The 14,826-nt window shown below is 66.8% G+C and overlaps 1 protein-coding gene and 1 non-coding gene across 3 annotated transcripts in view; both read right to left on the bottom strand.

Annotated features, from left to right (window-relative positions):
- Window positions 1-1,389: 1,389 nt before the first annotated feature.
- The window catches only part of LOC121819243 (uncharacterized), a 37,136-nt gene continuing 23,699 nt past the window's right edge, over window positions 1,390-14,826 (bottom strand). For both annotated transcript variants that reach the window (XR_006059504.2, XM_042247879.2), the window contains 3 exons: window positions 12,614-12,725; window positions 11,122-11,269; window positions 1,390-3,959 (listed from right to left, as the gene is read on the bottom strand). Coding sequence is in view for 1 of the 2 variants with exons in the window: in XM_042247879.2 (XP_042103813.1) it covers window positions 3,923-3,959; window positions 11,122-11,269; window positions 12,614-12,725 (297 nt within the window). In the remaining variant the exon portion in view is untranslated. The remainder of the gene's footprint in view (window positions 3,960-11,121; window positions 11,270-12,613; window positions 12,726-14,826) is intronic.
- On the bottom strand, window positions 1,514-1,597 carry MIRLET7B (microRNA let-7b). The gene has a single exon (NR_107877.1). It is a non-coding gene; the product is annotated as a microRNA let-7b (primary transcript).

Raw genomic sequence — 14,826 nt, 5'->3', positions numbered from 1 at the left:
ACGAGTCCAGGTGGGAGCCCAGTGCCCAGAAGGGCAGAGCGGCTGCTCCGAGCAGCTCTTAAATCTTGCCGTAGGAGTGGGGATGGAGAGACAGGAGGGACACACAGGGTGTCCAGGGAGCACAAGCAGCCGGATTCTGCTGCTGACCGACCCAGGGTGATGAAGAGGAGGTGGGCAGTGCCTCTCCTCGATGACCCACACAGCCAGCAAGCTGCAAACTCCTACACAGGTGTCAAGACCCAGCTCATATGGCCCCTGGTTTAGAAAGCCCTCCCTGCCCCTTGGGGGTCCCTGCTCTGGGTTCCCACCCTGACCCACAGTGCAACCGCAGCTCTGCAAGGGCAGCCAGGCCACAGACAGGTGTCGGGGTGCTGGCCTCACAGGTGTGGCCACGCAGGGCTGGGGCCCTGCAGGACCCAGGCAGGAGGCTCAGGATGGGCGAGGGACTGGGGCTGAGATCGCAGACTGGGGCTGTCATCATGGCTGCAGGAGGGCAGGGGGTCCCTCCACAGCCCCAGGCTGCTGCACTCAGGCTGAGGGCACGCCAGGCTCAGCCCACCTCTCCCCGCTCCGGGACCCTGGCGGCATCAGGAGCCTCCTCTGGCCTTGTCACAGGGTCCCTGTCCCAGACCCTGCCCAGGATCAGCCTGAGCCTTGTCTGTCCTGCAGCTGGGGGCCCCTGAGCTGTCGTCTGCACTTCCTGTGCCACAGACAGGAGCCAGCCCGCAAGGCGTCGTGGGGTGACGGGGGTGCTGCTCCAGCCGTGGGTGCAGGGGTGGGCAGTGGACCCAGGCATGGCAGCCCCTCCCCAAGGGTACTCTGAGTCAAGGCGACGGGTCTCTTCAACACCTGGGCTGGTGGCATGGGGACAGGCCTGCAGCAGCCACTGGCAGAGAGCCTGAGACCCCAGCAGAAACTGGGTGGACACTGGGAAGGCAGTCAGACCGGAGATGAACCCCCGACGTTAAGGGCTACTCGGGAAACCGTCCTGAGGGCGCTGGGGACTTCCGGACTCCAGTCAGGCACTGGGTCTGAGGTGGCATCAGGGGCAGGGCCCTGGACTGTGCTCTGAGTGGCTGACTGGGATCCACACCACCTGCAGGGGGGCCTGTGGGGGCCTCCACCAACCTGGGGGCCCAGGGACGCCTCTGGAGCCCAGGTCCCACAGCTTGTGCTCAAATGGGGTGTGAGATGGGTGGGGGCTGGGGTCCAGGACTGCACCCACCAGGAGGGCCTGAAGGCGGCCGGGATGGCAGACGAGGGTGTGCTGAGCCCCCAGCAGCCTGGAGGTGGCCCCCCACTCAAGCCAGACCCACGCCTGCAACACCAACATGCATGCCCTCCAGCGCCCAGCCCCCGGGCTCCCAGAACGAACAGGGCCGACTCCAGTTCCACGATGAACAGCTTTATTGAGCTCCAGGTGTGCACGCCACAGCCTCCCGCCTGCCTGCCTGGCCACCCAGTCGCCTGCTGCACGCGGGGGCGGACCCTCCGTGGACGTCACTGGGCCCCTCAAGGAAGGCAGTAGGTTGTATAGTTATCTTCCGAGGGGGCAACATCACTACCCTGAAACCACACAACCTACTACCTCACCCCGCCGGCACCCGGGTGTGGGAGGGTCCGCCGTCCCGCCACCTGCCCAGCCCGCGGCCCCCAGAGCCCTGGAGGGCCGAGCGGGCACCGGGCAGGAGGACCACGCTGACGGCGCCACGGCTCCCCCGCAGCGTCCAGCCCACCTGCCGGTGCAGGGAGTGGGCACAGGCCCCGTGGGGCCGCCATGGGCTGGAGAACGTGCCTCTCGCTTCCTGCCCGCGACAGGGGAGCCCCGGCCCCCCTCCCTCCGCCAACCAGAGGCCTGGCGCTGAGCTGGGCAGTCTGGCCACTGGAGAAACGGGCGGATGGTAGCTGGCCCCGTGGGCTGCCCCACCCCAGCCGAGTCTCAGCTGGCCCTGGGGCTGCTCCTCCTGGCATCCAGGGCCAGCCGCAGCCCGGACTGGGGGCTGCCCACGAGCCCCATTGAGGGGACAGGGCAAGGGGCAGGCGGCACAGACGGTGTGAGGGGAGGGAAGGGCCGGCTGAGTGCAGCCCTCCTTGGACACCTCACACGGTACTGCCCTCAACCCTCACCTGCCCCGTTTCACAGATAAGGAAACTGAAGCTCAGAGAGGTCCAGGGACCTGCCCCAGGTCACACAGCACCGCCCCACCCTGCAGAGGCCGCACCCCTCCCCCATCTGCCCGCCCCAAGCCAGGGTCCTGGGTGCTGGCCGCTGTCGGTATTACAGCCACTTCAGGAAAGACAGTAGATTGTATAGTTAACCCATAGCAGGGCAGAGCCCCAAACTATACAACCTACTACCTCACCCCAAAGGGCCGTCAGTCTCGGCGCCTGGGCTGGGCGGACGCGGCGGCTCCCGGAGGCGCTTCCTGGAGGCGGCGGCGGTGAGAGCGGCGGGGGCAGGAGCTGGGGTGGCGCTGGAGGCTGAGGGCCCGGGGCCCTGGCAGGTGGGTCAGCAGGGGCCTGTGCGCCCAGGGAGCTGCCCCGCAGGAGAAGACCGCTGACCGGGAGGGGAGGGAAGGAGGGAGGAGAGGGAGCGGGGACGCAGGTGCAGCGAAGAGACCCGCGGGGCTCTCAGGAGAGGCTCACAGGCGACGGGACCGCTCCCATCTGGACCGGAGACAGGAGAGGCCGCGGTGTCCCCAGGTGACCTGCGCCGGAGGCGCTGGAGGAAGGCTGGTGTCTGCCAGAGGCCAACCTGTGCCCAAAGTGGCCAGAGTGCCAGCCACGCCCCTCTCTCCCAGCACCTCCACCCGCTGGACCAGGGGGCACTCCCTCCCCAGCAGCCTGGTCCTGCCATCAGGGTAACCCGGGCTTTCCCGCCGGGCAGAGGCTCTAGAATGTTCCCTCTTTCCAGAAGGGAACCTGGCTGTCAGGGAAGGGTGTCTGGGCTGGAGCCGCAGACACAAGCCCGGCGCCCAAGCCTGAGGCCCACACAGGTCATGTGACCGTCACAAGGCCACACCGCCGATGGGTGGCAGGGCAGAGGACAGGTCATTCCTGCCTTCTGCCTGATAACACCTCTGCCTTGTAACTGGTGCCGCTGGACGAGAGCCCCGAGCCGTCAGACACCCCTCACCTACTCCCACAGCCCTCCCTAGCAGGCTGCCTCCTCCAGGCAGGCACCAGGCTGCTCCGTGCCGTGTGGTCTTCCCGGGCCTGGTGAAGCCAGGATCACTGATCCCGTGGGCCCCGGGCAGGGGAAGGGCCTGCCCTCTGGCTCGCCCACTACCGCAGGGGGGTCTCATGCCTAGGCCCAACGAACAGCGCAGCGGCCACTCCCCGAACAACCCTGAGGAGTATGAAGTCAGTGCCAGGGCCCTCGGCCAGGGATGAGGACGCTGGCGCCCATACAGTACTGTCCACCCAGAGGACGAGCCTGAGGTAGTCACCGGGGCGTGGAGCCGGGAACACCCCAACTCCTGGCTGGCCTGTGGTCACAGCTGTCCTTGTCTCTCCTCAAGGCCCCAGAGGGGAATCTCCGTGAGAGGCTTTCAGGGTCCTGTCCCACTGTCTCTGCCTGAACTCCCGCCGGCAGTCAGGGCCAGGGGGTCCCCAAGGACAGAGCCAGCCCACCTCTAAGGACGGGGGCTGAGGAGAGGGTGGCCAAGGGTCCTCCGTGACGGCTGAGGTCACAGGGCACCACAGACACAGCCCTGACCGTGCCCCTCCCCATCACAATCCTCCCGCTGGGGCTCCTTGCTTCCCAGCACCAGGATGGCCAGAGGAGCGTGCACAGCAAGCTGTACTGACCCGTGCCCTGGGACAGTCGCCACACCGAGGCCAGGGTGGGCTGGTGTCCCAGGGGCCTCCTGGGGGTCCCGGCTGGGCTCCCCGGCTGGGCTCCCCATGAGGAACGCTGGCCTCAGGCAGACACTCCCATCTCAGCGCCACTTCTTGACCTGTTGGGGTTTAGAAAAAGAAACACAAACGTCAGACCTTGTACAAGAGGTGCAGCCAAGCCTGAGCTCCGGCTGCTGCTCCGCGCCTCCTCTCTGGACTCGCCCGTCCACCCCCTGCGGATCCCGCATCTCAGTCCAGCCTGTCTCACTGTGGCCCCTCGCCTGGGGACACGCCCCGTGGAGAGGCCTGGAGGGAGCGGGCGCGCTGGTTGCCCTGTGCCCGATGACCCCAGGTGGGGAATGAACAAGACCCAGGCTACATCCGCGAGTGGCCGGGGCCACTGGTGTCCCCGTGCCAGGCGGCCAGGCCTGCCAGGCTCACTCTGGGGCCTGGATGTTGGGGCGGGGTGGCCAGGGGAGGAAGGATGGGTGCTGCCTCCTGTGTGCCAGGCTGTTTGTGGGGCCCAGGAGGAGGAACCAAACTCCCCAATTCACAGAAGAGGCTCCCGACAACAAAGCTGCAAGGTGAAGCCTCGGACAGTCCCAAGAGTGGAAACACCGGGGAGGGGGCACCAGGACGCGGTGTGAGGCCTCAGCCAGGCTCACTCAGCGAATCACGGCCCCACCTGGCTCCAGCCCGCTCGGCCAACTGGAGGGCCTGAGACGCAGCCCGGGCCACTGGACTCGGAGCCGGACCCATGGGGGTCTGTCCAGCCCTGTCACATGCCAACCACTGAGACTCGGTGTCCCCGGCCAGTAACAGGGACGGAGGGTCGGTCCCCCAGGCTGCGGGGTGCTGTCCTGCCCCTAGTCCTGCTCCCAGACGCCCGACGTCCATCAATCACCTGGGCTCACATCTCTGCGCCCCGCCCGGCCAAGCTCCCATCACTTCCCCCTCCAGCCTCCAGAGCAGAAGAGCGCCCTGGGCAGCCCTCCCCACCCTGCCGCGCGCCTCCTGGCCTTTGCCCCATCCTCTCCTGAGCCAGGAATGACTACCCCGTTGCCCATGAAGACTCCGCGCTCCCCACACACGTTCCCCTCGCTTACTGCCCATCGGGAGGCCTGAGGGGGGCCTCCCCAGCGAATTCTCACTCTGTCCTGGCTCTGGGACCTGGCCTGGCCCTCCTGGGCCCCAGGTCTCATGTCTGGACACTCAGAACTACGGCAGGCATGCAGCTGACTCAAGCGGTGCCCGTGAAGGTGCCCCCAGAGAGGGACTTCCTCTCTCCACGAGGGCCAGGCAGGCTCCCGCAAAGCAGCCCAGCTAACGGCCTCTTCCAGGTGGGCAGGAGGCAGGTGTACCCCCAGCAGGGTTCCCCAAACTCGAGCTTTGCCTGCCCACCAGGGAACTGCTCTCACACAACCTGGCTCTTTCTTTAGCCAACGACCCAGGTTTGGCGGGAAGGAAGGAGGGCTGACCCAGGTCTGAGGCCTCATCGTGGAGACGTTTCGGAGGTCGGGAGACGTGCTTTGCTCGGCCCACTGACCCGCGCTCCTAAAAGTGAGCATGGGTCCAGCCCAGGGAGGGTCAGCAGAGACCTCTCCTCTTCCAGCGGGGTGGCAGGGGTCTGAGACCTCCTAAGGGGCCTTTCTGGTCAGCCTGGACCGGGGGTAGCAGCAGGAGCAGCCGCTGTGCCACGACAGAGGCTCCCTGGGCAGGGCTGCGGGAGCAAGTGGTCAGCAGTTGCCCTGCCATCTGCCACCGCCGGCCCAGCCCCAGGCCCCAGCGTCGGCCTGTGGGCAGGGTGCCGGGCAGGGAGGAGCCAGGCCAACCGGGGACAGGTGTGTGGGAGGCCTCGATGGGCAGGTGGCCCTTTCAGGGCCGGGCGGATGTCTGGAGGGAGTGAGGCAGACAGACGGTGTCACCCCGCAGTCACCTCGGGCTTGGCTTGGGGCCACTGGGAGCCTGGACCCCCCCAGTGGCGGCCCCCCCCCACCGCCACCCCGATTAGGTTTCTCCCCATAAAGCAGCCAGTGTTTCTGCTCGGCAAGCCGTGCCAACAATGGAGTCTGGGAAAAAGGCGTGGGGGGTGGCATCCGGGGGCCGGGTCTCCCTACAAACATGGCCCATAAAGTTAACGAGATGTGCGCCCGACAGAGGCCGGCTGGGGCCGGGCAGAGGCTGGGCACCAAAACTCAGGAATCAAAAGTTGCAATGTAAAATTTTTTTAAATGCAAAAAGGCCCCTAGCATAAGAAGGACAAACTTATGGCGGAGCAGAAGCTTACTGATTTCTGAGCTCAGCTGAGTGCAGGGCCCAGGAGCTTCAGTGCCCCCAGGAGCACCTCTGGGGACAGAGGAATAAAAACTAGCCCTGGAACCGGCCTTCTGACCCCGGCTCTTCCCACAGCCCCGTATACAGCCCAGTGGTGCCACGCAGGTGGGGAAGTGGCGCCCACAGACACTGGAACGCCTGCCTTTCTTCTCAGGGAGCCAGGGGGCCCTCTCGCTGGCACCCTTCCTGCCCAGTCTCCCTGAGACAGACGCCCTTGTGCTCTGGGTCAAGATCTCCCATCCCTGGAAGTCTGTACCCTGCCCTGGCTGCCTGCTTTCTCATCTTCCTCCAAGCTTGCAGCTGGGAGGTGGCACACACGGGAAATGTCCACTCCCCAGGGAAGGGGTCAGACATGCACCAGGGACCGAGGGTCACTGCCCACAGAGGTGTGAGTCCGAAAGCTGTGAGTCTTAGCGTCTGGGAAGCTGGGGGTTTCCTCCTGGCCGGGAGGCGAAAGCTACAATGGGATCCAGCCCTGCTCTGCAGACACCCCTGCATTCACGGGGGCCATGGGCACGGGCTGGGGACAGATGGCTTTGGGAGCTGCCCAGCCACAGTTCTGTTCCCTGCTCTAGCCTCTACCAGCGACGGGCCTCAGGCAAGTCAGTCAGCACCTCTGGCCTCAGCTGGTTGCTTGGTAAGTGGGGCAGGATGCCAGCCAGGGCTGCCGGGAGGGAGGTCCAGGTGCCCGTGCCCAAAGGTGGGGCAATCACCAGGGAAGCTGCTCCTCACCTCGGAGGGTCTGCTCAGAGTCCAAAGGGAATAGCAGCCAGAAGGCAGAGCCCTCTCCCTGCCCGGTGGGTGTCTCCGTCTGGCGTTTAACCATTAGGCAATCGTTTTAACCTCAAAGACGTGTATTTATCTGAAAATATTCTCAGTCGCAGCCGCAGTCTGGGTCACAAGGCAAGGAGAGGGAAGAAGACGGTGGGTGGGGGACCAGACGCAACCACATCATTAAAAACGCCCGGCGTGAAACTGCGCCCCGGGGGCAGCCCCACCTGGCCACAGCCCCTCAAGAGGTACCTTCTGCTTGCCGGGGCTCCCTGCGCCCCCACCCCCACCGGGCGTGGCACCATCCCATCCTTGGCTGGGTTTCCCAAGCCAGCGGTGGGAGGGCACAGCGCGCAAACCCCACGGGGAACCGGGAGGAGAGGGGATCTGGGGAAAACCCAGGGGCTGTGTGTGCCCAGCAGCCAATCCAGCCTGGAGGGCCTGGCAGGGCCACGGGTGTCCAGGGACGGCGCCCCACCGCTCCCGAGGGCCTAGGGTGCGCCCTGTTACGCGAGTGCTGCCCAGCGAGGGCCTAGCCTTGGCCAGCCGGGGCCCACAGGCCAGAGCGTGGCCCCGGGGCCGCCCGGCACGCCCCGCATGCCAGAGGAAGGGCACAGCCCCTGTAACGCGCGCGCTCTCCTCCAACACCGGCCCGGCCTCTTTCCCCGGACACGTCTCTGCGCCCCTCCGGGAAGCACGCGGACTGCCCTCGGAGGCCCTCGTCGCTGGGTCCTGCGGGCGGGCGCGGACGCCCAGCGGCTCCCGGTCCACCCCAGCCCCGGCGGCGGAGACCCTGGACGCTGCCAGGCTGCCCCTCACACGGCCGCCGCCTCTGCCCCGACTGCCCGGCGCTGACTGGGGGTCGGCGTGGGTTCACACAGAGTCGAGAGCGGGGTGCGGAAGGAGACCAGAGAGCTCTGTCTCTGGGAGGGAGAGGCCCCAGCTCTGGGAGCCGGGGTCTCAGCGTCTGGTCTCCGGGGTCTGGGGGGCCAGGGGTCTGGGGTCTCAGCGTCTGGCCTCCGGGGGGCTGGGGTCTCAGGGTCTCGTCTCCAGGGATCTGGGGTCTCAGGGTCTCGTCTCCAGGGATCTGGGGTCTCAGGGTCTGGCCTCCGGAGGTGCCGAGGCGGTGGGAGTGCCCAGGCCGCAGGGAGCGCGCGTCCTCCAGGAAGCGGCCGCCTCGGGTTCCCCAGGACGGGCAGCTCCCCGGGGCCGGCAGGCAGCTCCCCGGGGCCGGCAGGCAGCTCCCCGGGGCCGGCAGGCAGCTCCCCGGGGCCGGCAGGCAGCTCCCCGGGGCCGGCAGGCAGCTCCCCGGGACGGGCGGTGCCGGTCCGACGGGAAGCCCGTCTGAGGCCGCTCAGGCGGGAAAGCGGGGGCCCGGAGGCCGCGGGGGCCCGGAGGCCGAGGGCGCCGCCTGCCTCCTCCGCGTGGCCCACGCAGGCCTGCCTCCGTGTGCGGCGCGCCGGGGGCCCCGCGAGCCCGGGGTCTGTGGAGCGGCCCGCGGCTGCGAGGTCCCCCCTCGGGGCACGGCCCTCCCTTCGGCGCCGCTCCCGGGCGCTGGCGGGCAGCGTCTCCACCCGCGCGGCGGGCTGCTCCGTCGAGGCTCCCAGACGCCTCGCCAAGACGCCGGCCGGTGCCAAGCCCGGGGCGGCCGCGGCCAGGGCCGGGCTGGGCTGGGCGCGGGCCAGGCGCGCGGGGCCGGCCGGCCGCGGCCTCGTCACAAAATGGCGGGGGCGGCGGCCATCTTGTGCGGCTCTGGGAAGACGAAGGCGGCGGCGCGGAGGGCCGGGCGCCCGCGGCAGGAGGCGGCCGTCCACTCGGGAAGCGGCCGGGCCGCGGCGTCCAGGACCCTCCTCCGGCCGGAGCTCCCGGTCACCCGGCCGCCAGAGGCCCTACTGCCCTTGGGTGGCCCCCGGAAGGGATGCCTCACGGGGTCTGGGTCCTCACTGGCCTGAGGTTTGGGGCCGCCTCTGACCAAGTGGCCTGAGGGGCTCTCCTGCCTCCTAGGGACACCCGGCACAGCCACCCCACCGAGGTCCAGGCTGGCGCCTCCTGCCTGTCCAGTGCAGGGGGAAGGGGGCACAGGGGCAGCTGCCAGGAAGCACCCCAGGGGTGTGCAGCCTCAGCTCTCCTGACGGCCTGCAGCACTGAGACCCTGCCTGACCCGGGCAGAGCCGCCCACAACAGCCCCGGCCTCCTCTGGCGCCTCAAGACTCCTGTCCTGCTTGCCTGACTCATGTCCCTTCTGGGGAGCCCCTTCCCCGCTTCCTCTGGACGAGAGGAGCGTCTCTCTCCCCCGGTCAGCCAGTGCCTGCTTCAGAACCCCAGACGTAAGGCAGAGCCCAGCAACCCTGCTCTGGGCGCCGAGTCCGGCCACTGCCACTCCCTGCTCCTGCAGAGGGAAAACCCAGGATGGAGACCAGTCTCACTTTAAAGATGGCAGACAGGTCCAGGGGGTCAGCACGGACCTCGCTGCAGCCAGCAGGGGAGACGCTACCCACACATCTGGGGGCACAGCCGGGCCTGTGCTCTGATGGAGACGGGCACGTGTAGAGCCAGGCAGGGCCTGTGTCCAGGTCTGGGTCCCAGGCAGCGCCCTGGCTTCTTTCCCTATGCCCACCCTGGTGCTCCACCCATGCTGGGCGGGAGCCACGTGGGGCCCAGTCAGTACCACTGGTGGCCGGTTTTCTGCAGGGAATTGTCCCTGTTCTCCCTGGCGCCCTGGGGACCTGTGGATAGAGGCTGCCCTGCTGGCTCTTTAGGGGTTTGCATGGATGTGGGTCCACAGGACACGCAGGCCTGTGTGGAGGGCCCAGCACCCCATGGCAGAGCCACGTTGAGAAGCTGTACGTGCTGAGCCTGAGATTGCTGGGTGTCTGGGGTCACGGCCTGGAAAAAGGGTCCCTCAGCGACCCCTGCCCCGGGGGAATTCCAGATCCTCGAGGTTCTCCTGGCCCGTGGTGCCCCGAGAGGATCTGGCTGCCCCTGAGCTGGGCCAGGCCTTGTGGAGTCTTGGGCTGGGGTGGGCCAAAGCCGACGGGGCGCAGAAGCAGGGCGTGTGCCCCGCACACACTCAGGGACGTGCCCTCACGGCCTCCTGCGTGTCTGCCAGGCCCCGGCGGTCGGTCCCAGGGGCACACTGGTGCCCCAGCCCAGGTGTTGGACCCAGCTCTCAGGGCCGGGTCTCCGCTGGGAGGCTGGGGGGAGTCCACAGGGAGTGCCCCGGAGAGGGCCGCACTGGACAGCCGTGAGCGGAGCCCGCGGCCCTGTCTCCCCGGGGACGGCCTGGCGGCCCCCGGTCCTTCGCTCTGGCGTCGCCCTTCCCCGGGCCTGGCCTGCTCTCTGCCTCCACCCCTTTGCTCTCTCCTCTGCTGTCACACTCCCGCCAGGTCTCTCTTTCCCCCGTCCCTGATGTCCCCCAGGGGGGCCGCCCCCTCCCCGCCCTCAGGCAGCGGCTGGTGCAGGCTCTGCGTGCAGACACAAAAGCCCTGGGGCCGCGTCTGCGGAGTCTGGCGGGCAGGCTGGGCCTGTAAACACGCGAGGCCCAGATGGCAGAGGGGTCCCGGGCCCTCTCCAGGCAGACCTGGGAGGCAGGCCCGTCCTGGGCCATGGCACCAGGCAGGGCAGAGGGAGAGGCCGACAGTCCGGCCCTGACCCTCACGGACCCCGTGACCCTCTAGGAGGCTGGCAGCAGCCAAGGCGGCCCGACAGTTGGCAGTGCAGGCTGGCTCCTGGGAGGGGCAAGGTGTGGCCGGGGGCCCGGCAAACTTGGAGCACGACAGCTCCCTCAAGGCACGGGGCCAAGAGGGGCAGGGTGGGACATCCTGACGCAATGAGCCCCGAGCTCTGCCCAGAGGTTACCAGTCCCCCGCTCGCAGCCCAGACCCTCCTACAGCGGCTGCCTCCTTGCCAAGTGGGCTTCATCCACCATACATACCGGGGCCAGCCAGGAACACGCCCCGAGTCGAGCTGCCTGGGGGAGACCTCGGCAAGCCCCTGACCTCGTACTCACCCTGGACCCTGGGCCACAGAAAGAGGCTGGTGGGAGGGCAGAGCAGGTGGCGGGGAGCGCACTCCCAGCTGAACCCGAGCAAGTGGCGAGAATTGCCGTCTGGCCCGGTGACCACCCCCTCAACACACACGGGCATGTGCTGCACGTCTGTGTTCCCTCAGACATACCCAGTCCAGGGTGGCGCCGGTCGGAGCGGGTGGGGAGCTCTGAGTTCCAACATTCGCACGCTCCCTGACCTGAGGCGGGCACAGCCATCCGAGCTCCAGGCATCAGCTGAGGACCGAGGCGTCCAGGCGGAGGGATGAGGGATGAGGCCTGGGAGAAGAGAGATGCTGGCTCAGCTGTGGGTAAGCGCGCACCCTACGTCTGCACTGTTGGCTTCGGCCCTCCCCGCGACTGCGCCCCAAGACCCCACAGCGCCCAGCACAGCTCAGGGGCACCCAGAGCCTCTCGGGGGGACACCACGGGCCAGGAGAACCTCGGGGGCCTGGGGTGCCCCCAGGCGGGTGGGCCATCTGTTCCGGTGATGTGTAAACAGACCCACAGCCAGCATGAAGCCGCTGAGACTCTGAGGCCTCAGAGAGGTCCCCTCTCCCCACTCAGCCACCTCCAGCAGAGTCCTCACTCGGAGGGCCACCTCCACGCCCTTCTCGAGCCTGCGAAACTGACCCAAAGCCTGTGGTCAGTAGCCACAGCAGGCCAGGGTTCCTGGGCCACCGAATCACTGCTGGCTGCCCCAGGGGTGCTGCCAACAAATCCCTGAGCCGCCTGGAGCTGAGGCTGCGGCCAAGTCCCCGTTCTGCACAGGGCAGTGATGGCTCTGCCTTGCCTCATGCCTTCTTCTTGCTCCAGCAAACGGAGACGAGGCCAGCAGGGCGCCCGGTTGGGGAGGTCTTTCAGTGGATCGTGAAAAAGTGGAAGTGTTAGTCGCTCAGTTTGTGTCCAACTGTTTATGACCCCATGGACTGTAGCCCACCAGGCTCCGCTGTCCGTGGAATTCTCCAAGCAAGAATCCTGGAATGGGTTGCCATGCCCTCTTCCAGGGGACATTCCTGAGTCAGGGATCGAACCCAGGTCGCCTGCATTGCAGGCAGATTCTTTACCGTCTGAGCCACAGGGAAGCCCTTCAGTGGATCATAAACCCCTGCAAAGACTGGTTTCCACCCCCAGCCTCCTTGCTGAAGCCATGGGTGCGCTGGGGTTCACTCTGCACTCCCAAACTCTGCTAGGAGGTATTCCTGCCCAAGTCTTACAGAAGGGTAAACCGAGACTCAGGGCTCCAGAGAAGCCTGTCGGGCCAGACAGCTTGTGGGAGGGGGTCTGGGGGCTGCGGGCACTGACAATGCAGAGTGGTCTCAGGGGAGCCTCTGCAGCAGCAACCCCGGGGGGGAGGGGGCAGGCAGCCTCCCTGATTCTGTCTGCTTTGAGGATTCTGGCCAGGGCCACGGCTGTGCCCACAGGGCAGGTGCGGGGCTTGGCGGGATCACAGCAGACAGCAGTCAGCTGCTCTACTCCCCAGCTCCTGGTGGTGAGGCGGGCACCCCTGGGGAGTCTGGGCAAGGTGGGCCCAGCTGGCTGCCAGCTGCGGCCTGCAAGGAAGGACTGGTGCTGGGGTCACCCGAGACCAGTCCATGTTCCCCTCCCGGCCGGGCCGCTCACCTCCTGGGCTGCCCTGCCAGCCAGACACGGGGCAAGGACCGGCCACGTGGTGCTGGAGCGTCTTCGAAGGCCACGACAGGCGTCCAGTTTGCCGGAGGTGCTCAGCCACGTTCTACAAGAAACAAAGTGAGCGAGGAGTCAGCCCCACAGGTCTGGCGGCTCACAGCCCAAGCACGGAGGGGCTCAGCGGGCCTCTGCCCCTGCCCTCGTCCACTCCACCCCGTCTGACACTGCACCTGCAGGTCGCCCGGCCCTCCGCGCACTGCTGAGGAGGCGCCTCCACACCCAGAGACCGGGGGCCTTAGAGGCAGAGGGCCTCACCGAGAAACCTCTCCTGTCAGTCTGACTGCCCCGTCGTCCTCCTGGTATGAGACTCGCGCTCAGAAGCAAACCCACCCACCGGCTCCCTCGCAGCCCAGCCGCGCACATCCTCCAGAATCTGCAGAGGAAGGCGGCTGGTGAGTTTGCCACGTCGTGGAGCCCCACCCTCTTCACTCTGGCCCTGCCTTGGCACCCACCAGCTGGCACCTGGGGCCAGTTCTGCCATCAGAGGCCTAATTCCTACCCATCCTTTAGGTCACCTCCTCCAGGGGGCCACCTGCGTCAGGAGCAATGGGGTCAGCTCCAGCAATAGGCGGCGGTCCCTTGAAATCAGCTCACAGATGCTCTTGCTACCTGTCCCCCCTCAGGCTCCAGCTCCTGAGCCTGGCAGAGACCACCTCTTAGCAGCTGTGTGGCCCTCACGCCCAGCATGGTGCCCAGCACCCAGGAGGCCTGCAAATGCCCCCACGGAATCTGTTTTCTCGAGCTCCAAAATCACTGCAGATGGTGATGGCAGCCGTGAAATTAAAAGATGCTTGCTCTCTGGAAGAAAAACTACAACAAAGCTAGACAAGCATGTTAAGGAGCCATCACTCTGCCGACAGAGGTCTGTGTGGTTACAGCTGTGGTCTTTCCAGTACACGTATGCATGTGAGAGCTGGACCATAAAGAAGGCTGAGCACCGAAGAACTAATGCTTTCAAACTGTGGTGCTGGAGAAGACTCGAGAGTCCCTTGGACAGTGAGGAGATCCAACCAGTCAATCCTAAGGAAGTCAACTGAATATTCACTGGAAGGACTGATGTTGAAGCTGAAGCTCCAATACTGTGGCCACCAGATGTGAAGAACTGACTCACTGGAAAAGACCCTGATGCTGGGAAAGACTGAGGGCAGGAGGAGAAGGGGACAACAGTGGATGAGATGGTTGGATGGGCATCACCGACTCTATGGATATGAGTTTGAGCAAGCTCCGGGAGTTGGTGAAGGACAGGGAGGCCTGGTATGCTGCAGTCTGTGGGGTCACAGAGAATCTTAGCAACTGGACACCACCACCCTCAGAACCACGCCTGCTACCTGGGAAGAGACGGTGCAGTTGTGACTTTGTGTCCTTCCCGAAGGTGCCAGTACGGGGACACCCTAGGATGACTGTCCAGGGCACCCCAAGGACCAGAAGGCCGGGCAGAGACCCGGAAGCCGGCACTCGGCCGACGGCAGCCCAGGCTCAGCCTTCTGCTCCCGCCCAGCCTGGGCTCAGGCCGCAGGAGGCACACGGCGCTCCCAGAGCAGGGACGGCACATCCTCTGTGCCGACAAAAAGGCAAACCCAGACGCAGTCCCACCCGCCACGACTGGGCGTTCTGCTGGGCCGTGAGCCTCGGGCCAGGCCGGGGACAGACGCCCAGGGCTCTCCTTCTGGAGTCTCTGAGCCAGGCCCAGTGGGAGGCTGTGGCCGGGACGATGGTGGGTTGGGGCGCCCCGTCCCCAGGAGCACACCGGGGCCTCCCTGCGCCCAGGCGCAAGGGTGCGGCTCCCACAGACCCGGTCCTCTCGGGAGCGCCTGTCGCCTGAGGGCTGGGGCCGTGCTCCTTGTGGACAGGTGGGAGCCGTGTGGGTCCGGGGCATGGAGCAGCTCGGCGCCCTCCTCTGCAGCAGTGCCTCTGACTCTGACTGTCGCGGGACACGTGTGGGACGTGTAAGGCCCTCAGGGTCCACAGGGGACCTGGTGGCGGCTTCCCTGGGATGTGCCCAGGCCTTACGATGCCTCAGAGGCTGTGCCAAGGTCACCCCCTCTCTGGAGACAGAGGTAGGGCCCTGGGAGCCCACCGCCTGCGACCTACATGTGGCACGGGTGCAGGACCCCGCATCGCACAGCACTGGCTCTCGTCCTGACTCC

The sequence above is a fragment of the Ovis aries genome, chromosome 3 (genome assembly GCF_016772045.2).
Source record: "Ovis aries strain OAR_USU_Benz2616 breed Rambouillet chromosome 3, ARS-UI_Ramb_v3.0, whole genome shotgun sequence".
NCBI lineage: Eukaryota > Metazoa > Chordata > Mammalia > Artiodactyla > Bovidae > Ovis > Ovis aries.
This window is presented reverse-complemented; position numbering and strand designations above follow the sequence as displayed.